General features: G+C 40.9%; 2 protein-coding genes across 3 annotated transcripts; both read right to left on the bottom strand.

Annotated features, from left to right (window-relative positions):
* Nucleotides 1-4870: 4870 nt before the first annotated feature.
* Nucleotides 4871-9508, bottom strand: LOC131242109 (DExH-box ATP-dependent RNA helicase DExH18, mitochondrial). 2 transcript variants are annotated; one of them, XM_058240531.1, is made up of 2 exons: nt 7077-9508; nt 4871-5093 (listed from the first exon to the last, which is right to left on the bottom strand). In XM_058240531.1, the coding sequence occupies exons 1-2, from the start codon at nt 9326-9328 to the stop codon at nt 5039-5041; spliced, it is 2307 nt and encodes a 768-aa protein (XP_058096514.1). In that variant the 5' UTR covers nt 9329-9508; the 3' UTR covers nt 4871-5038. The 2 variants fall into 2 exon arrangements, with proteins under 2 accessions (XP_058096514.1, XP_058096513.1); XM_058240530.1 differs by lacking the exon at nt 4871-5093 and adding an exon at nt 5301-5563.
* A 1713-nt stretch (nt 9509-11221) lies between these two features.
* LOC131242110 (probable methyltransferase PMT2) lies at nt 11222-18649 on the bottom strand. Its single transcript, XM_058240533.1, has 7 exons — nt 18497-18649; nt 16380-17031; nt 15349-15559; nt 14879-15173; nt 13963-14352; nt 12775-12852; nt 11222-11795 (listed from the first exon to the last, which is right to left on the bottom strand). The coding sequence occupies exons 2-7, from the start codon at nt 17022-17024 to the stop codon at nt 11564-11566; spliced, it is 1851 nt and encodes a 616-aa protein (XP_058096516.1). The 5' UTR covers nt 17025-17031; nt 18497-18649; the 3' UTR covers nt 11222-11563.
* Between the last annotated feature and the right edge of the window lie 3790 nt (nt 18650-22439).

The following is a 22439-nucleotide window of genomic DNA, read 5'->3' as shown; positions in this document are numbered from 1 at the left end:
AAACTGGCTTTGCTATTTTTCTCGTCTTTCAGAATGATTTGTTTTTCCATTTACTGGAGGTGACTCTGGCCCAGCTGGGGGGTGGGGCTGAGCTTACGCAGCCTTGTACTGTCGGGGGTGGGGCTGCCCGAGTTGAGTCGGATTGGCCAAAAATACTGCTGAATATGTGAAATGTGGCCCACTAAACTAGATCATCAGTGTGGTGGACCCTACGGAGTATGGGCCATGCCAGAAGAATCACCTAAATGTGAATCATGGCAACCTCATCTCCTTTGTTATCATGGCAAACACATTGTTTATGTGATTCTACATTCTTAAGTTTGACTAAAAATATAATATGACATCCCTGATGAAAAATGAAGAGACATGGTGACTTGGCCGAGTCTTCACTCGTTGGTTTAACGAGTGAGTCAAGAGTTCTGGGTTTTCGAACAACCGTTGAAACTATAGTGGCAAATCTCGTTTTTGGCTCGGGAATATCTCAGTAGATTTTCGAAATTTGTATTTTTTTTTCCCAGGATGTTATTTGCGAAATTTTGCAAAAATATAGTAATTAAAAATAATTATTATTAATTAATTAATATTTTAAGAATTATCTATGTATATTCAACTTGAAATTTTAAATAAATTTCAAATTAATATCAAGACTCGACCAAACAGGCATCCTCAATCAAGAGTTCTTGGTTTCTAGCATCATTCCATTGAGTGTAATTTTTCTTTTGGATATTTTTGGTACTTTTGTCATGTCTAAGTTTAAGAATTTTTCGACTACCTAAATATTTTAAATTTGATTATTAAAATATCAGTTCGAGTCAATTAAAGACTCAGTCGGTCCAATTTTTTGGGTGGTGGGGATTGACGTGGCACACGTGTATAATGGATGAGAGTCTCGCCACACGTGTTTATGGAAGGTAACGTGTTTTTTAAATAAAATGTGGGAAGCTCCTCAAGATGAGGTAACTCTCGCCTCTCCATGACTGATCAATGGCCGTCACCGTATGCAAAGAAAATGCTCCAACCTGATCGGTTAGGATCGCATGATCGTGGAAAATGTTGGGCTGTGGCCCATCCATAGAAGGTCCTTATGTGTGCCAGAGAGAGAGATGATAAGTTAAAGTAGATGTATGGATCATTTTCAACCATTGGTTATCCCATCTGGGCATGCAGATGGACGGATCTGATTGACATATCACCCTGCCCCGTGTACTGCCGAGAGATGATGGTACCACCTAGAGGACAGTAAAACAGACTCTTGTTGAGAATCTTCTGAGGACAGAGGACCGGAATCACATACCACACCTGTTCTAGGCAGCGGGTAAAGCACCCGAACCTGGTGGGGCCCACCATGTAATGAGTGTGACATCCACTCCGTCCATCGATGAGCCCCTCAATGTTAGATCTATAGGGACAAAAATCATCCAGACACACAAATCAGGTGGGCCATTCCAAATTGAACAATGTGGAGGGACCCGAACCATAGGTTTGTGTGTAAGACCCCGCTAGTATGAATAGACACTTCAAAAATCAATCTAATCCAAAACTCTACACAATCTAGTGGCCCACTGGAGTTTTGGGTCGGACTATTTTGAGCTGCACGGTCAACATCAGAAGGCGAACCTGATGGACGGTGTCCGTGTCACACAAACAAAACAGTGGATCTTACACATGTGGGGTGAAACTGCACTCACGGGAGTGCAATTAGCATTTTCTCCACATCCAAAAAGCATGTTTTTATTTATTTATTTATTTCTGTATTTATTCATTAGGTTGTGTGATGCAACTATATATAGGAGAGACACCTCCATACAAACATAGAATTGTAGGGAAAGGGTGGTTAAGCTGTAAGTGAGAATTGCAGGAGACTAAAGCATCAACAGCAGCACTTTCTACATTTGTGTGTAAAGAAAGGGTGGTTAAGCTGAATGGTTTAGTTTCCTTTAATATCTCACATCCGGCATTCTCCTGAATCCAAGTTATATCTATTTTTTTTCTTACAACTCTTGGAATGAGAGATGTGTAGGTATGATGTGAGTATTGTTGGAGATTGAACCTAGTAACCTGCCATTGGTATATGTAAAGGTTCAATTTCCTCCAATATCTCACATCCAACCTTTGCAATTAGAGGTCTTCCACCACACCTTTATATTCCTTTATTGTCTTCTTATCTCCATCACAACACCTTTACGTTCCTTTAATGACTTCTTATCTCCACCTTATAGCTCTCTAAAATCAGAGAATGTGTAGGTTGAAGGTGAGTATTGTAGGAGATTGAACCTAAAAACCAGTCATGGATGTGTAAAGGTTTAATTTCCTCCAATATCTCACATCCACCCTTAGCAATCAGAGGTATTACATTATGTCCGTATATTCCTTCATTTTCTTCTTATCTCCATCTTATTCGTCTCTAAAGGAAAGAATGCTAAGTTGGAAGTGGGTATTGTAGGGGACTGGACCTCAGAACTGTCAAATCACCACTTTCTCTAAAAGCTGGAGCCATAAGAGAACGGTGTATCAATATATATATATATTGAGGGACACAAACACTCCAACACTCGTACATGAAGGGTGGAACTCTGCACGTGAATATACCGAGCAAGGGTCGAGGAGCACTCAACTCACACTATGGTAGAGGGACACACCATAAACAGCCATGTCAAATCATCACTTTCTCAAAAAGCTAGATCCTTTGACCATGGTGTGTCAATGTATATCAAGGGACTCAAACATTCCAATAAGAACCAGCCATTGGAATGCCGAAAGGTTGAATTTCCTCCAATATGGTTGAATTTCCTCCAATATCTCACATCTGCCCCTTGCAATTACAGGTCCTCCGATGTGCCTCTAGATTCCTTATATTTTGTTCTCCGATCTCAGATCATAAATAAATAAATAAATAAGAAAATGTTTGAGTTTGAAGTGGGTATTGTAGGAGACTAAACCTGAGAACATGCCTTTGGCACATGTTGAGGTTTACTTTCTTCCAATATCTACATCGGTCCTTTGCAATTAGAGGTCCTCCCTTACGGCTCTTAGAAAAGAAAGAATATTCAGGTCAAAGTGAGTATGGTAGGAGACAAAATCTCAAAATGTGTCATAAGTGCATGTCAATGTTTAGTTTCCTCCAATATCTCACACCCACTCTTTGGGTTTGGAGGTCTTACACCGTGCCTCTACATTCTTGTTTTCTTATCTCAGAGAATGTTTAGGTTGGAAGTGAGTATCGTAGAAGAATAAACCATTGGTGCATTAGAAGTCTTCTCTTTTTTTTCCCTCATGTCTTACATTCGTACTTTGCAATTAGACAATCCTTACACCAAAGCCTCCTCCTCTTTGCCATCCTATTTATGTTTCACAACTCTTGTAAAGAAAGATTGTTAACGGTGGTAGTGAGTATTGTAGGAAATTGAACCCAAGGACATGTTGTTGTCCATGAAAATATCTAATTTCCTCCAATGTCTTAACTCTTGCCTTCATTGATTTTGGTCCACAAGTGCCGCCTTCCAATCATTGTTATTGGCTGTAGTATTAGTATGCCCATTTGCCTAGTATAATGGTTCAATTTCCTTCAATATCTTCCCTATGAAATAATGGCTCAAATACTCAACAAAATCATCCGGAGAAGAAATGGATATCATGATGATTTATGGAGGTAAAGCACCCTGCTCTATGTAGGCTGTCAATGGTCCCTAGGTCTTTGGTCCAGTTTGAACTATTCCGGCTGAGTCTATTCAAAAATTTTATTTTGCTAGGCCCGAGTCCAGCCCATTGACAACCCACCCTGATGTATGGACACCCACAAATTGCACACTATGCTTATATGAATACAACATTAAACCAGCTAAAATTTGAAAACTTCTGTTACTAAATCATAGTCCCAAAATCATTGCTTGAACAATCCTAACCTTTTATTCATGGACATTTGTTTGTTGAAATAGGACCATTGGGATATCTTGTCCATCCAATGTCCGCCAATCTCATAGTCAGATAATCAAATGAACTTATACCCATAATTTGGACTGTTTAATTTGAATTATTTTGATACAATATAACTGCCCGTGTATTATCCATCAAAGCCATGGTATCAAAGTTTCTCTCATTTTTTAACTGGGTAATTTGATACTCTGGCAGAGTGTGTTGGTGATACTCATGCTTTTTTTGTCATCCCAATTGTGGCATTCTGTTATTTGAAGATCCTAAGCGCTAGTTAATGGTTGCAGAAGAATGTTTGAGCCGAACGTGAGAATCGTAGGAAATTGAACCAAGAGCCCGGTGTTTCCTGCACAATGGTTCAATTTCCTCTATCTCACCTCTGACCTTCACAGGTTAGATGTGCAAGTGACCACAGCCCATTACAAGCTTAACAGCTGTTAGAACGGTTTAGAAAGGTAATGCAGCCTCCTTTCTGTTCTGAAACTGCTGAGAGAATAAGGAAATAGGATTTTACATAGTTGTTACCGGCTACAACCTTTGTGACTTTTTTGCAAGTGTCAGATTAAAAATTATTAGAACATGAAGTGCAGTAGAACTGACAGACATGAATGATGTTTTCCAGCATCCATGACAAGTAAATCCAAATGGCAGTTACATTCCTTACAAAGACCAACTTGGAAAGTATCATGATTGCATTTTGGAGTTCTGACCCTCAGGACTTGATATGAATGCTCCGGAAGGATATTATAATCTGGTTACCGTTTCCCTGACTAATAATTGCAACTCAATTGGACGTTCATCCAAATGCATCGTAAGTCTCTAATCTTTAATTTTTTTTATTTTTTTATTTTTTAAAAAAGTTTGTGGTGTTTTCATTAGGAAATATCAGTGGTTGAAGAAAATAGAGAGGTATCCATGGTAGAAAGCAAGGGAAGCTAAATACGGAAAGTCAACATTCAATCAACAAGGATGCTTTCTTTTTTCCTCTTCCTTTTTCTTTTCTTATGGTAGAGAGGAGCTCTGAGAAAATTCTCAAATCCCATCAATGAACTGGTTCACAACAACAATAATCAGGGATGTAATGATACACGGACCTGATAAATGTATATTATGCAGGAACCTTTTTCGCAGCATGAGACTGGGAGGATTGGTTGTGCCTTTTCCTGTCACAGTTAGAGAGAGTTTGTATCAGCATTGATGAAGCATGTAAATTTCAAATGTAAGCAACATTATAAAGAAAGAAACAAAGAAAAAGAAGATATGGAACAGAGACAGGGTGTTGTACAATTATGCTGTAATGGATAGTGAGAAAGAATCCTGGTGGTGAACAGATATTAAAACTCATGAAACTGTTCAATTGTTTGGTTTAGACTTGAAATTTTGTGTTTATTTTCTTTCCTGTGTCAACCTTCATCCCCCTCCTTCCAATTACAAATTCATATCTACCACAAGAGCACCACAAAACTCCTTACAGTAGCCTGGTGAATAAAGAAATTCTTTATTCTCTTCATCACTGTGTTCAATATAAATGTCACTTCATCTCCAAGGGTAACTATGGAAGTGGCTATATTTCAATTGAGCAGAATGGCCATTGTGTAAAAGTGAACTGCAAGCCAACATCCATGTGCACATTCTGCACATTGGAGCATTTCCACAATCAGGCATCTATCGGTGACGATATTCCATCTCATGGTTTGAATTCTCCTTCACTAGATGGTAATTGATTGGCATGCTTTCAAGGATGATTTCTTTTTCTTTTTTTTCTTTTTCTTTTTTTTTGTGTGTGTGGACTAGGGAGGTTTTGAGGCATGTTCAGGTGAACTGTTTGATTTAATGTTCATTCCTATCAGCAAGAGCTACCTCCCAATGATGGATTCATTTGTCGCAGAAAATCTCCATAATATCATACATGGGCATTCCATGCCCTAGTGCAATGAAAACAATGCCAACATGGAGATCTTTTGAAAACCCCTGCTAGATCATGGCAAGTGTCAGACCCAAAAGTCTCAGTAATCAACACACTCAAGTCAAGAAGGTTGCCTCAGCAGCCAACATGGGGATTGCTCCACTAATGCCTCCAAACAGAATTGCTGTTCAAATATACTCAAATTCTCCCTTCCTTGCGGTTCAGGGCAACAGAACAGAAATCTCCTTCTCCCATTCCTCTGTGACTTGGAAGGCAGGAGACTGGCATGCTATGTCACAGGGAAGTTGGACTAACGGGGTGTGTTCAATAACAAAGTTGCACCCTGCCTCTACTCCCCATTATCTGGCTAGCATGACCTTATTCTGCAGCAGGCAAGATTTTTGAGCTTAGGTTTTTCCCCCCTAAGATATTTTAGGTCAGCATGATTACTTATCAAAGAGTGCAAGATATGCCTAAATAAAGACACAAAAGGTATTTTAGTCGATAGTGATCTTCTGATACATTAGTAGTATAATGTCTGATGAAGTGCCCCAAGGACTCTCATCTAGAAGGACTCTCCCATTCCTCTTTTCCCTCCATAAAGGACAGTTAGAATGTGATATACGTCGACTAATCCATAGTATCCAAGATATTTGGGCAGAAATCCTCTTGTTCCTCGGTGAAAGCAACAAGGAACATGTGAGGCAGTGGTATTATACAAAGCTTGGGCTGAGAGTGTATTTTTGTGGACTGTTGCTGTAATGTATTTTCTTCCTTAATCATCTATTGCTGGCTACAAAGCGAAAGGATTTTTCCATATAGGCGATTTTGTTGAATGGACCATACATAGTGGGGGCATAATATCAACAGTTTGGATCACGAAACTATAGGTAGCTCTTGTACAAACTGAAAAACCTGAGCATACTGTACAAATTGTCAGTCCAAGTATGGTAAGGTGTCGTGGGAGGCAAAATGTTTTACTGGATGTGCATGAGATACTAGAATGTGGAAATCACCAGATACCACCACTCCAAAAGAAGGAGCATGCCCAATATTAAAGGACTGAACTGTGCCTAATAATATATCATGTAATAAAGATATCAAGCCAAAGACAGAATAAGAGAGAGAAAAGTAGAAGCAATCTCATAAAGTAGCAGCATCTTAAAGAACTATGTCAGCAGAAAATGTTGATATGTAAATTGAGCAGCCCTGGAAACCTATAAAGTCTTTAAAAACTTACTTTTGAAATGTTTGGATGAGTGATCTCGGTCTCTCGTGACTATCTTCCTGCTTTTCAGGCTTCCGCTTCCCTGCCTTCCTAGATTCAGGTTTCCAGCAAGCTTTGGCAAGAGACTGGCCAAGAAGCTGTGCAATATCCGTTGCCATAGATGCAGCCTTTTGAACAAATGGAAATTTCTCCTCCTTGAAGTGATATGACAACCATAAATACATAGATAAAACCTGATGCTTGGTCTCTAGATCCAAGAGCTCTGAATCATTTCTTGCAGAACCCTTGGGCATTCCCATTGCTATACCTACCGGAAGATCTTGGCTGTAAGAGGAAGCAAACCTCAGAAGATGGTACATCGCTTTTGGGTCTCTAATATTAACCGGAGAGAAGCAGAAGTTAAAACGATCCTGTAGGGATAATCCTTGAACCTTTTCCAACATATGTGCCACTTTCTTGATATGATCATGCCGGCACAAGAAATACGAACCATCAAGACGACAGTTCTCACCAAACTTCTCCAGAAGCTGGCAGAAGGTAACATTTGGGAACTGCCCAGCGAATAACTCCACCTGCTCAAAGAAAGGAAAGAGACCAACTTTTTGAACTTCATCAAATGGTTGCTTCAAGCACTTAATCAGATAGTTCAAATCATCCAAATGCAAGGTGCTTGTAAGCCCATCTGGATACAGGCTTCCTCTCCGACCAGCTCTTCCAGCAATCTGCTTCACCTGGCTGGCTGCAACAGCCACAATTTTGTCCCCATTGTATTTTGAAAGACTATAAAAGACAACCCTCCTGATGTTGAGGTTCAACCCCATTCCCACAGCATCACTTGCCACCAAAACATCATACTCATTGCCTTGATCATTGAACAAGTTTGCCTGATGCCGCCGGGTCTCTGGCGGCAAAGCACCGTAGATGACACAGCAGCGGTGTTTAGTGAACTTCTCTATTGCCATCTTCACTTCAAATATCTCCCGTCTCGAGAACGCAACAACACAGTCACCTGGTCTCACATTTTGGAGATCACCCAACAGGGTCTTACCCTCCACTACTAGTGGCTTGAACCTCTCATAATGGTTTTCGATCAGCTCGTCCCCAGTTTCTGAGCATATCTTCCGGACGATTTTCAAAACGCTTGGGTCCCCACAGAGATGTATTTCGTCAGCTTTCAATCCCAGCAGGGCCCTTGTCCATGCATATCCTCTATAAGGGTCGGCCATCATCTGAATTTCATCCACAACTGCAACATCATACAACTCGTCGGTGGACACCATCTCCACCGTACATGCAACGTGGTTTGCAAAGGGCACAGTTTTCTTTTCTTGTCCAGTGTGGAGACTACAGTATACGCCGAGGGAATTCACCTTGTCAAATACTTCCATGGCCAGGAGCCGAAGCGGACTACAGTAAATACCTTTCTTCGCTTCCATGAAACGTTGCAAGGCATTGTATGTCTTACCACTGTTTGTGGGTCCACAGTGGTAGATGATCTTTCGTTTCATTGCCCGCGCAAATGGGAACCATGTGTGGGGCTTGGTGAGGTCTGCAGATTCGATCATACTCCGGAATCGCTTGATTTCGTCAGGGAATTCTTCCAAGCAGAATTCCACAAAAATCGGGAGTAGAAACTGATGGGAAGTCTCTGACGGGCCGACCGACACCAGATACTTCCCAACATCGTCGGGGCATTTCTTTAAGAAGAATGACCGGAACTTGCGGGCAGCAGTGGGGAAGAAGGAACCACTGATGTAAATCGCGAGAGCCTGGTTGGAAGCCCAACCGGATTTTGCAAACGATCGGAAGACCTGAACTAGGGTTTCCCAATCAGATCGGGGCTGCTTCGTGCCCTTTTCAGTATGTCGAATCTCTCGGTACAATTCGACAGGATCACGAAAGGCGATGCTCTTAAAACTGCAATCCACATCGGTCCGGTTGTTTTCGATCACTGCCGCCTGGTTGAGATGATTGTCCTCGTTTTCTTCGATCGATGTCGAGAACCGCTTCTTGTTGACAAGATCAACGCCATTGAATTTCACACCCTGAAACCCTAATCTTAAGGTTTCTAGGTGTATCAAACCCGACGAAAATCGACGGCTTTGGGAATCGATTGAAGGAAGAAAATCCGAAATTTTTCGGGGATTCGGACAACGGCATTCTGAAAGGGTAGACGGAGTGCATAGAGGAACCCTAACCGTATAAATGGTTTTGAGGGAAGAATATATTCGAGAGAGAGATGATTTTGCAGGAACTCTCGCCATTAATGTGGAAGAACCCACGCCATGGAAAGAAAATAAAGGGAGGAGATAATAGCTTATTACAGATTGTAACTCTGCTTGAGGGGTGAAATGGTAATTTAAGGGAATTTCCTGTCCAGAAAGAAAAGGAGGGCAAGCGAGAAAGGGGAGGAGAGTGAAAAGAGGTGAAGTGTCGGCGGGGGAAGCGGATTGGCTGGTGTACCACACACCAGCTATATAGCTGCTGTAGGTACGTGTCGTGCGAAGACGAGCACTGACGCTCCTCCAGCTCCGAGTTGTACGAACGGTTCAAAGGAGATCAAAGTTTACATGGCCCCACAGTGATGTATTTATTATATCTACACCGTTCATCTATTTTTAGAGATCATTTTAGATCATTATCCAAAAAATTAATCATATCTAAAAATCATCTGGACCACACCACAAATAGCAGGGGAGATAATGATTTTCACCATTAAACAATTCGTGGGGCCCACCATAACGTTTATTTTCCATCCAATCTGTTCATAAGGTTAAAAAGACCTGAATGAAGAGGAATAACAAATTTCATATTGATCTAAAACTTATGTGACTCCAAAAAGGGTTTCAACGGTAGACGTTCAATCCCCCACTTCTTTTTGTAGTGTGGTCCACTTGATAGTTATATCTGTCTTATTTTCCGTCTCAAGATTTATAAAAACCTCGCCAAATGGATGGACTTTTTGGATATAACACAGACGTCATGATCAGACCCACACAAGTTGCTGACGTCAATACAGCAGCTACATAGCTGGTGTGACTAACACCAGCCAATCCGCTTCCGTTGGCGGGAGTTTTTCCGGCCAAAACCCTAAGACCTTGCTACACCACGAAGATTCTTTTGGAAGCGGTGACTCGGACTTGACTCGTTCGGGTTTTCACAAGCGACTCGCAAGTTAAACCGGGAGTAGACTAGGGTGGCAATGCGCCGGGTCAGTCCCTGGGCTCCTAAACTCGGCCCAGAGCCGGTCAGGCATGGCTTGACATATAGGACCGGTGCCCGGCCAGGCCACCAAGTCGTCCCTGGCACCAAGACACGCCATTGCGCACACACAAGTGTGAGATCCAGTCCGTCCATCTAGAGGGTCCCTGTATGTAGATGCCGTGTTAGAAATGAATGGACAGCTAAGAAAATCTTGGCCATCCATTTTGTAAACTGCGGTCCACCTAATTTGAGTGTAGGCGTGCGACTCTTGCAGCCAGACATCGACATTATGGCACATATATCTATCAGAACAACGGAGAGCTTTGAGTAACTTCTAATGGTTAAAACACGTTTGGCCACTTGTTTTTAGGCAGGTCATCCAAGACCATAACATTGGCATGCAATCACCTGCGGACAATTGTGCATGGGCTCGGCGATTTCTTGTCGAAAAAAAAAGAAAAAGAAAAAGGGATTTCTTGTTATGAATTCAGTTTTGGAAATCCAAGGAAGGCTTGCCACTGGAGGGAAACATGTTTGATTTTCATGCATGAGCAGTTGGATATTTGGACCCAATAGATGGATGGACCCGACCGTATACATCTCCATTCCATGTGTACTATGGAAAGATGGCTCCACCTTATCCTCTCCCTACCATTACCAAAGTATACAAAGGGCATCCACTGTTAATGACCATCGATCTGGTGGGCCATTACACGAATGGTCAATGGCAGGCAATTCTAGCTGTGGGGTTTGTTCAATCTTTACCCATCTATATCGAACCGTTGCCATTTTTGCCTGCCACCGTAGCTGAACGTTTCTCTCCAATCTCCCCCTCCCTGCCATTACCAGAGACTCCAGCTACATGTGGTTCAAGACCATTGATCTGGTGGGCCCTTACATGGATGTAACATTGCTCAAGAGTTTTCACGAATATGGCAGCTAAGACGATCGAATTAAGACCAATCAAATTCCAAGATCCACTTATTCATTAGATGAAAACCAATTAAAGCCTTAGTTTACAAACCGTCCAATCAAAAATCAAAATCTGAGAGGTACAGCCCTACAGCCCGACCCTTGTTTTGCAAGAATATCAGCAAACAGATGGATAAAGAATCATTAATAACATAATCTACGGCTAAGCATCCATAACAACAAAAATACCACTTTGATTTAACACTAAATTAGAACTCTTCAGATCTGTCCAAACCACCTGCCGAAAATTCCCTGGTGAAAAATGCGCAAGAGATCGGTGGCGTTGCCTGCTAGAGTCATGTCTCTGAAATTGCATTCTCATTTCATTTGCTAGACGTGCTGTTACCGTCGGTGACCCAATACTGCTTGACAGCAACCAATATCTTTTCAGGCACCATGGGGCCATCCTCATGATCCACCATTTTAGTCTTCCATCTCATCCCCCCAGTGATCCTGTTCACCTTGATCAGGACTTCGACTCCATCACGGAGTATGACAGCCCCTTCAGGTCGCAAAATTCGGTCCATCTCCAGAAGAATGTCCTCTAGCTTACACCTGGGGCTCAATTGACATAAACATAAGATTGCCCAGCAGAAGGGGAGACACTATTATGAATAGTAGAGGAGTGTTTCGATGCAGCGTTGAATTGAAATGCAACTATTATTCTAGTGAAGTAGATATAATCAAAACTGTAACTTCCTTAAAATTCATGTTAAGGATATAGGCTCCAGATTGTATTTACATTACCTGGATTCAATAGAAACATAATTGTAATTTGCAGCTACCTACTGATTATGAGAATGGTCACTAGGAAGTGGGAGACACTATTGATAAGGCTCTCAACAGGTTGGGTCCTATATTACCCGTCACCGGCTAGGCTCAGGTCTCATTCTTGAAGAACTGGATAATTCAGGTACCCATCAGATCTTTAAATCTAGGTTATGAGTTGGGCTTGAGACAAATAAGAGCATTTACATTGTTGACCGAACCCGATTTTAACCAGGTCATTAACCCAAATCTGATTAGACCTGTTTTTTAACAGGGTTAAAAAAAGTTGAGACCCAAACCCAACCGGATTTCTCTACGGGTCCAAAAAAAGGGGCCCAGAACTGGACCCATTAAAATTCGGTCGGATCCATGGGGTACCAGCAGATCCAGGTACTCATTGACGGCCCTAGCCATTGATTAGGACTGTTAGTGGGACGGACTTGGGCTGTAGAAAATGCAAAAATTTGAATATGCTCATCATGACGGCCAAGCCTGGACAGTTCAAAAGCGTGACCTAAGACAACACTGGCCCCAGCCGTTTGAGCCCTGGCTTTGATTTTGTAATTTCCTCATGATTAAACTGAATGTTTGCAATTCGATACACCCACATGTCCAAAGGTCAGCAGAAAACAAGATATTTTAGTTCCTGAAGGGTCTATAGTTGCACTAAACATAAGAGTTGCGTCATCTCACTCAGTTTGTCCAAAACCATACATTGGTGATGTGTTGTGCACAGTACAAAAAACTGAATCTTATATTGACTTACTTGCTCTGGTAAAGGCTGAAAAGCCCATTGGCATGAATAAGATCATACGTCCTTGGGTAAGTGGAGAAACCTTCACACCTGAACCAGGATTAGAAAAAAAAAAAAACATCAGACAATGATGACGAGGCCAAAAGCTACATGTGAGAAAAATAAATAGCACACGGATGGAGCTGATCTTGCAATTCTGATAATTGTTCTTATATCACATAAAGCCCAAAAAAAAAAAAAACAAACAAACTTTTGGAAAGCACTTCAATGGGGCAACCTCCTTACAGAACTCCCATGTTTCTCCAACCACATATTGAGAAAGTCATTGCAAGGACACGACCTACTTGCAATAATACACGTTTCACCAATCATGACTTCATATTGTCAATACTCCACTACTTGCAATTTTATATCATCAGCTAAATCTTGCAACTCTTGAAATTCAGGGAGTCGTTCTTTCATTATATGAATCAAACAAACATATTGTAAGATGAGGTCAGTTCAAGAGCAATCTCCTTTCAGGAGCTCACATTATTCTCATAATCTACTGCCATATAACCTTCAAATGAGGAAATGGCACGTCCACATTTCAAGAGATATTTACCTCTCAAATTATTATCCTTTCCGGACAGTTCTGTTATATAATCGCCATAAAACTTAGGGAAGTGAATACCAAAATTTTCACTGAGGCAATATAATACTATGCAAATATGCATTATTAGTTTACACCAATGCTTTCAACAATGTCATACAACTTATTAGTAGACTTGCTTCCTTACATGAAATGAAAACCTCATTTCAAATGCAAGGCCATTGAAAAGACAGAGTGGAACCCAAACAAGCAAAATGTACGTCCAGTGCATGAGTGATAAGAGACATGTTGGCAGATTGCAACAACAAGCATATGTAAGACAATGATATACTAATCTTTCCTTCCAGTTTCTGCATCCATCACAAGATCTCTACGTCTTTATTTGTCAACTACTCATCATCATCTAAGCCTTATCCCAACTAATTGGGTCGGCTACATGAATCCTTTTCAGCCATTCCACTCTATCAAGGGCCATTACTTCAGAAAAAAAAAAAAAAAAACCCTATAATGGCAAACTATCATCAGTTACAAAAGAAAAGATTCTTTGGAATAACATATGATGACATAACTCTACATCAAAATACAGCCCAAATTTCCTGAAGTCATACCAGTCATGATATATGCCAATCAACCCTCTCTCGTAGATGACTCCCAGTGTATTTTTCTCAGAAATATTAGGCACCACATTCATAACCCATGATTTGGGAGATTCAAGTGCTGCTGCAAAACCTCCAAAACCTGCATTCATATCCATCATGTTGCGATACCTTCCGGTGTCAATATACTTGTTGATCTTCTTGTAAGCATTAACATGCTTTCTCCACAATCTGTTATCCTCCTGATAAAACTCGATGGAAACACCAGGGATAGATCCAGAAGCTATTCTTGGAGGGACAGCATTGAGCCGATCTGGGAAAGTCTTCAACTCGCCTCCTGCAAATTCTTCTGGCCTGTCAACCTTGGGCATAGGAGTAATGCATATCTTCATCTTCTTATACCTAAGACATCGCCCAAAAAAAATTCAGGATGCAAAACTGATGGAACCAAAAAAAAAGAAGAAGAAGAAGTAATAAAAGTAGAGGAGATGCAATTTTGATGACAGAAAAATGGTAAAGGAGAAACAGTAGCTGCAATTAAGATGAATTAAAAAAATGGGTGCTAATCCATGTTAGTATTTAGAGCTCGCATGGAGATGGGTAAAAATGATAGAGAATGTTGGTGGATCTTTAGAGTGCATTTTTCACTGGAAAAGCTCCAAATTTGCAACCAAAGACACTCGATAAACCAAAGACACTCAATACTGAAATCTTAGCAAGTCTAACAACACAATATTGTTTTCAAATGTGGTTACACTCTGCAACCATATCCATCATGAATTTGCTTTCTACGAAGAGCATATGTAGCCATGGCGTTGGTTTGTCCCAATGAGTTATTGTACTTGTTCAACATACAAATAATTCAACTTCAATCCAATTTCCTTCAAGACAGTAGCTAAAATAGAAAAACATCAGAATAGAAATTTACCACACATCATCCACATCTGCAGCTCCACATATGGCAACACTAGAATCACCTTGTCTAGCAGGACAAGAATAAGCATTAGTTCTCTTTCTCCATATGGCAATTTCATCACCCTCGTACTTCTTTTCCCAGCAAAGAAGTTCGGCAAACTCTTCAATCCTCCTTTGCTCCTCCTGGAGGTCTTCCTTAGTTCGCTCCCATGCCTGATAATTATTCTTCCAATTGATTGGAGGACCCGAAAGAATCCAGTATCCACCAGGCCTTAGAACCCGATCTACTTCCATCATGTACATTCCATCTGCAAGAGAAATCCCAGCAATGCTGTAAGAGTCTGTTACTAAACAAAACACGAGATCACATCCAAAGATGCCAACTAACTAGATTAAAAGTACTTCTTTTAATTTAGACCCTGCATTGCCTGATTTAATTGTAGTCGGTGCAAAATCAAAGAGTTGTGGTTAATTAGTCCTCACCATTTAATGACCATGGGATTAGGCACCGTGAACAGTGAGCCATATCAAAGGCTCTAGATGGATATGGAAGCTGTATGGTTCCAAGCACGCCAATAACTGCAGGCACACCTCTTTCCAAAGCAAACTGCACCTGTGCCACATGATTGTCCTTCGGTGCAAAGGACATCGCCAGTACATTCCTTTTCAACAAGTATGCACCCCAGCTTGCAACCTATGTATGCTTCCATAGTTAGTGGATCAACTACAAAAAGAAGTTTTTATAACTATATAGTGCTCAAAAGACTTGAGGAGTCAACTTGTTTTGGTCCAAAGGTCAAGTTAAAGGGGAACTTCATTTTTTTTTCCTTTTCTTTTCTAAAGCCAATATTGGAAAAGAAAAAACACCTTTGGGGTGATTAGTGGGCAAAGAAAAGAAAAGAAAATGAAATAATTATCCAATGATGAATTCCATGAGCACTTTTGAAACATGGATCCCATTTTTAGGGTCTATTTGAATAGCATGTGGAAATATCATATTTTTTAAATAATGGTCACCCGGTCTCTTGTGCATAAGAATTTGACTATAGAAAAGGATAATGGTGGCTATGCCAAATCCTTTTTCTTTCTTTCTTTTTTTTGCTAATCAAATGTAGTGAAATGCCCCATTGTGAAAAAGACACAACATTCCTATCTTTTTTTTTTCTTATCAAGCAAGCCCTTGGTGAAGTACTCAAAAAGCTCAAAACTTCCAAAACTAGACTGTCGAATCCTTTTCAAAACCCAAAAGGCTCGATAATTTGAATCAACTCTCAGAATGAGCAATCTGGAGAGCCCAATTTAAAGTTTTTGAATTTTTAAACCATTGACTAAATAACAAGGTGATTATCAGCAAAACTCGTACCATCAGACATATTAGAACTGAATGAGACCCAAGTTTAAAGCCACAACATATTTTGAAATAAAACAAAATAAGTGCCAAATCCTCAATAAGGTAGGCAGCAATCGTGTGGGTGGAAAGGCATTTAGACGGCATTCAAAAGAATTCAGCGTACCCCGCAACCAGTGTCCAACGCAGTCCTGACTATTCCGTTATCAATTGGGATTACGGAAGCAAGTTTGTCGATGTACGCGTCTGCCCCTTGAGGGAACTGTGTCCCTCCACCGGGAAATCTAAATACATTGCCCTCGAATTGAACCCAATTTTGAACAGCCTTCTCAACTGTCAAACTCTTGTATGGAGCATTTGCATAGAATACATAATCACGGCTCTTTGGCCAGGGAAATGGGGTCACATATCCTTTGGGCGCTGGGATAAGGCAATGCAATTTCTCTTCTTCTGGAGGGCAATGCCTCTCTCTATAATTCATATTCTCTCGAGGGAATTTCATCGCCCGCATTTGCTCTTGGCAGGGAGTATAGTCGATATAGTTAGAATCACATGGCTGGAATACTTCAGCTTTTGATTCTGGAATGTCAGTGACATCCGCGGAGCCATCATGATGGGTCTCAAAATTTAAATTGGACAGGATACTGCAATTTGTCTGCCTAGTAATCTCCATCGCTATGCTGTCTCCCTTTCCAAAACCACTCCTCTGCCATGCACCTAAAATATAAAAGAAGCAGCAGAGACCAACTATGATGAATATAGACACAGAGCTCCTTGTCCTATTTTCTGCAGAACTCACTCTCGGAGCCATGATTTACCTGAAATAATTACCAGCTACTTCAGTATAATTACATGGACTAAAAGATAAGAACAAAACAATTTATGTAAAAATCAAAGGGCATGGAAATTGTCATTTGTAAGATATATATATATATATATATATATATATATATATATATATATATATATATTTCTTTCTTTCTTTCTTTCTTTCTTTTTTTCTAAGATTGATATTGTTAGTAGATGGAAGGAAATAAAAGACATAAAAGACCAACGTGAATCCAAACAATAACCATAAAAAATATATGACTCTATTTCAATAATTTGTAATAACGTTATTTAACACCGAGTAATCTGTAATAAATGTAATTTAACAAGGCTCTATCCATTGGCAAATTAATTGGATTTGGCGCTCAACAGAGCTGAGACTCGTGTTCAATGATGCAAAACCAACCCTGTACAGATCGCTGCTGGAGAAATACAAGCACATGCCCAAGATATATGCATGCATAACGGAATTCTCCAATGTCTTTGAAATGGAGATTTTTGTTAGTCAAAACATTTTTTTAAAAAAAAAGTTACTGTTGGTTTTTTGTTTTTTTCCTTTTTCAGACCGGACTGAGATTAAAACCACGATCTCAACATCGTGACCCTTCTCTCTGGCCCACCATGTACTGCTCCATTTTTCTAGTGAATTTTCTCTTTAACCTTTCAAGCCACTCGCCACTGCAAGTGGGAATGCGAATCCAAGCTGCTCATCAAGTGGGCCCCACGGTGTAAATTCACTGAGCTGAGAATCAGTATGCCATAGCCACATCTGGTGCACCACGCATGGGTGAGAGAAATGGATGGCTGAGATAGGAACGAACAGCCCGCTCGCATGGCCCACTCGGATGAACATACTGGAATGATTTTTAGCCCAGGGAATCTGCTTGGTGGGCCCAACCCGATGAGCGACTTGGATCACAAACCAACGCATGCATGGTCGCTGGTGCACCTTGCATTCTCTCGACACCTCTCTGTCACTCTTCCTACGATGAAATTCATCTTCCTCATACGCATCCTTGCATTTTGCGTGTTTGTACATACATTCAGAATTCTTCTGTGGAGAGACCCCGTATTATCTCTTCGAGATCCGGTCAATGCAGCCAATCCCAGCGTATGTCGTTACTCAATCCCAGAAAACTCAAAAACAACGATGAAATTCGCATGCATCTCGAATCGAAGCTTCCGGTTTCAAGAAGAAGAGGAAGACGAAGAAGAAGAAGAAAAGGAAGCCATGGATTCAAATTATATTTCAGAACAGGATAATAGATTTTCGAAATAGAAGAAACGTCAGGAATCCATAACAGTTTTCACACGAATTGAAGAAAAAGAAAAAGAAGATGAAAGATCTGATCGTAGCAAAGACTAGAAAACATAATCACTTGTTTCATAGAAATCAAAACGAACGAAAATCTCCAAAACAGAGTATGAAGAAAAAAAAAAGGAAGAGAAGAGGACCTCTGGAGCGAAAGAAGGGATATCTTAACAATCACCGGAGAAGGAAAAAACGGATTCCAGATCTGGAGAAGGCTGCAATGAGAAGAGCTTCTCACTTCATTCCGTTGAAAGAAGCGAGAGAAATGGAGCGAAGGCCGTAGCTGCTCTGAGAGCAGGGGAAATGCTAGTTCTGCACTCGCTCGAGTGTACTTCGATAGTTCCCTCGCCTCGCACCCCACGTACACGTGTTAATCTTTTAGATAGGTTCATCAGGCGATCCAAGCAACTTGGATCTTGGAATTCAGGCTTATACGATCACTAGGTGGGCCATACCTGTAGGAAGCAAATGAATGGTTAATGGAAATTTGACACGGCTCGCCTACTTTGTGCATGTATGGCCCACCTGGTGAAATTCCTGATTTTTTATGCATGGGACTAAGGCAGTGGGTCCCATCACAAGATAGCCCGGTCTTACACATGCGATGCGAGTACACTTTCAAAGTGTGCACCAAGGAGCTTTTCTCTAATGCATCCCGGCATATTGCAACGGGGAGCGGATTGCCTGTGACCCCGGGTCCAGAGATATCTCTGTGCCCGGGGCTGTGTGGGGCCCATGTAGATGTTCATGACAAATCCACTCCGTCCATCTGTTTTAAAAGGCCACAATTGGAGAGAAGCCTAAAAATCATGTGGATCCAAGACTCAAGTGGGCCATACCATACGAAAAAATGGGAACGGATATGTCCACCGTTGAAGAGTTGACTATGATGTTTATATGCCATCCAAACCGTTACTAGGGTTATTACCAATCAGATAAACTGCAGTCACAAATATTATCCTGATACAAAACTTCCATCACCCCCAGACGTTCAATCTACACTGTTTAGCATGGTATCACCCATCTGAATTTTTAATCCGTCTGATTATTAGATTTATTCCTACTGTCGTCTTTTAAAAAAGATGGGTGGAGTGGATTTGTCACGAACATCTCTGTGGGCCCACACAGCCCCGGGGGTCACATCTATTCCGCTCTCATTGCAAAGTGTTTACGAAAACTGTTGCGAGACCTGCGCATGCATATCTCTCTCTGTGAGTAGGTCTGTCAACTGGGTAGGCCACGGCCCGGATTTTGAATTGTTTCCGGCCCGGCCGATAGGCTGGACCTGTTCAAAATTAAAGCCTGAGCCCGGCCCGTTGACACCCCTATCTGTGTGGGCTATGGCTTTACCTGCATGCGATTCACCCGTCCATCACGCACAGCACCTCTCGTTTGGCTTTACTTTGAAAAATCAACTGAATCAGCACCCAGGAGTGCCATCCAACGGGAACTTATGCCTAAAATATGTAAATTCACTAGTTATGGCCTACTTACCTTTTGAAATAGCATGTGTATGTGGAAATCTACACGTTCTCATTAAACCACTTGACACTTGCAAGAAAAGACAAAGATGGTGACTCTAGCTGTAACAGAGGACTATCCGATACTAAAGTCAGACAGGCAAGTTACATCTAATAGAACGTATGGTTTTCGAGAGAGGTTTGTGCGTAGGATTGAGTGTCCCTTTCACCACTGGGGATCCTCTTATCATGCTTTGGAAGACCGTGGTTGAGCAGCCAAGCTGGCCTGCCTGGCTGTCCCGAGGAGCAGTTTACCGACCTAGGCTTTTGATGATCGTCACCAAGCTTTCCCCTAGTATTGAACAAAATGCCGACCTACCGACCTGATTTCAAGTGTTGCATTCGAGCATCGGGATCGAGCTCCATTCCTTAGTAGGTCATAAGGCTAAATCCAGGATGATCATCATCTTCATCTTATCGTTCAGTGCAGGGGCTCTTTTGCAAGCTGTCCGAGCAGGGCGTGTTCGGTCTTATACGATATCGTGCTTCAATGGCTCTTCCAGAAGATTTGAGTATCAGCTCGAGCATGGACAAAGTCTTGGGAAAGCTCGACATCGTGCAGTTGAAACACAAGAATATCATTTCTTAGGAGCTACTTGGTCATGACTAGCACAGGTTGACCATATGACCCTTTATGGGCATCGGAGCCGACCTCTTTGTCTGACCAACTCATTTTCACCCTTAACAGCGTGATTTTCAAAGAATGCTTTCACCCCGAGAAGTAAAATGAATGGATTAGAGGAAATGTAGACTCCACGATGGGCACTACAAAAAACTAGTGGTGGGCATTCTATCTGTTTCCTATGGTATGGCCTACTTGATTTTTGAATAGTTGTCATTTGGCACTTTAGCTTTGTTTAAGAGCCATCAGCTCAGTTTGCCCATTTTAGAAATTTAGAAATTCATGGGGATTTTTATTGGTACTGAAATCCTCGGCAATACCATGGAGCATACCCTGTGATATTTTGAAAGGAATTTTACAACAAACTACATGATTAATGAGGAATTACATTCTGGTACCTTTTTACAAAAAGTTTCCAAAAAGCTACCTATTTATTTGACAAAATTTATCAATCCAAGCAAACAAGTTGGCTGCTTGGGTGGATCCAATCACATTAAAATTCATCATAGCCATCAAGTGCATCACCTCATGTTAGGCCAAGGTACAAGTGGACCACATGATTTGAAACAGTGTATAGTTCAATGATCACCCTTCAAACTACTTCCCCTGGTGAAGATCACTTAAATAGATGAACTTTACATTTAGGCTCCATGTCTAAATAATAGTATGACACAATTAATGATTGAAGTGAATATCATGTCATCATCATGATCAACTCTGTAAAATCTCTCTCAACTAGTTTATTTGGTGTGGCTGACTTTAAATCAATGATTTTTTATTTTATTTTTTTATTACTTAGACATCAAGAGGGATTTTTTAAAGAAAGAACTGAATTTATAAGGCCACTTTTGATTTTGAGCGGCCCACTGAATGTTTATATAAGATCCACTCTAGCCATTAGATATTTAGTCTAATATTAAGCCTAGAGACAAATAATTAGGTCGCCCGTGACTCTCATGAGCCACACAAAAGGAAATAGTTGGGAGAAATATGTGCACTCTTGATTTTTATGGGGCCCACCTTGACAATTATATGAAATCCACTCCAACCATTAGATATTCTATATAAAAATTGAAGTCCATGCCCCAAGAATTATACTCATTTGCAATTCACTTGATCTACACTAATGAAAACAATTTAGAGGACGAGTGTTGCCTTGTACGCTATTTCCTATTATGCAGGCTGCTTGACCCTTTCCTAACATGGATGTGAAGCACCTGGTAGGATGGATTTTACATGAATATTGGGTGGAGCTTACCCCGGCCATTGACCTATCATCTAGCGGAGGCCGTCCAATGACAATTCTATCATTAATGAGGTAACATTTTGAAAACATTTTCGAAAAAGCATCAAAATGTGAATTCCATGTTAATTAAGTAGTTTAATTTAAATTGTCTATGTTTAACAGTTGTTGGGTCCATGCCCTATCAATCAAGGTGCTAGACAAAATATCATCCAAAACCACAACTCATGTGGGGCCCACCATGGTGTATATCTTTCAAACTCACAAACCACGTGTGAGAAAATAAATACAAAAATCAGCTTGATCCAAACTCAAATGGACCACACTTAGGGGTTTACACGAACTGTCACGTCCCAGACTCGGTAACCGGACTCACGAGGAATCCGATAGTCGGTTCTAGACACAACAGCCTCCGTAGTACCCCATTCTCGGCTCTTGAAGTAGGTTCCGATTCTGGGATCCTACAAGTGGGTTATCTATATCACAATTTCAATCTAACACGAGCATACCCAAGATCACAGCAAGTAAATCTCAGAAATAACAAAGGGGCACATTACAAAATCCACTATAAATTTGAACTTTATATATAGGGCTGAAAGGAAATACATAAGATAACAAAAGAAAGAAGGAAAGATCCACAACATTGGGGTTCTCGGCTTAACTCCTATCCAAGCTCTATTGCTAAGACCCCGACCTAGGAT

Source organism: Magnolia sinica, chromosome 4, assembly GCF_029962835.1.
Source record: "Magnolia sinica isolate HGM2019 chromosome 4, MsV1, whole genome shotgun sequence".
Classification (NCBI taxonomy): domain Eukaryota; kingdom Viridiplantae; phylum Streptophyta; class Magnoliopsida; order Magnoliales; family Magnoliaceae; genus Magnolia; species Magnolia sinica.
The sequence above is the reverse complement of the archived record's forward strand: the minus strand, read 5'-3'. Positions and strand labels throughout refer to the sequence as shown.

What these genes read in the sequence shown, in the direction of transcription:
- LOC131242109 (XM_058240530.1), bottom strand. Translation starts at nt 9,328, where the DNA reads ATGGCGAGAGTTCCTGCAAAATCATCTCTCTCTCGAATATATTCTTCC. An exon ending in CTCATCCAAACATTTCAAAA is followed by an intron (nt 5,564 to 7,076) that starts GTAAGTTTTTAA and finishes TCCAATGTGCAG; the next exon opens with AATGTGCACATGGATGTTGG.
- LOC131242110 (XM_058240533.1), bottom strand. Translation starts at nt 17,024, where the DNA reads ATGGCTCCGAGAGTGAGTTCTGCAGAAAATAGGACAAGGAGCTCTGTG. An exon ending in CGTTGGACACTGGTTGCGGG is followed by an intron (nt 15,560 to 16,379) that starts GTACGCTGAATT and finishes AAGCATACATAG; the next exon opens with GTTGCAAGCTGGGGTGCATA. An exon ending in AATCCCATGGTCATTAAATG is followed by an intron (nt 15,174 to 15,348) that starts GTGAGGACTAAT and finishes TTTCTCTTGCAG; the next exon opens with ATGGAATGTACATGATGGAA.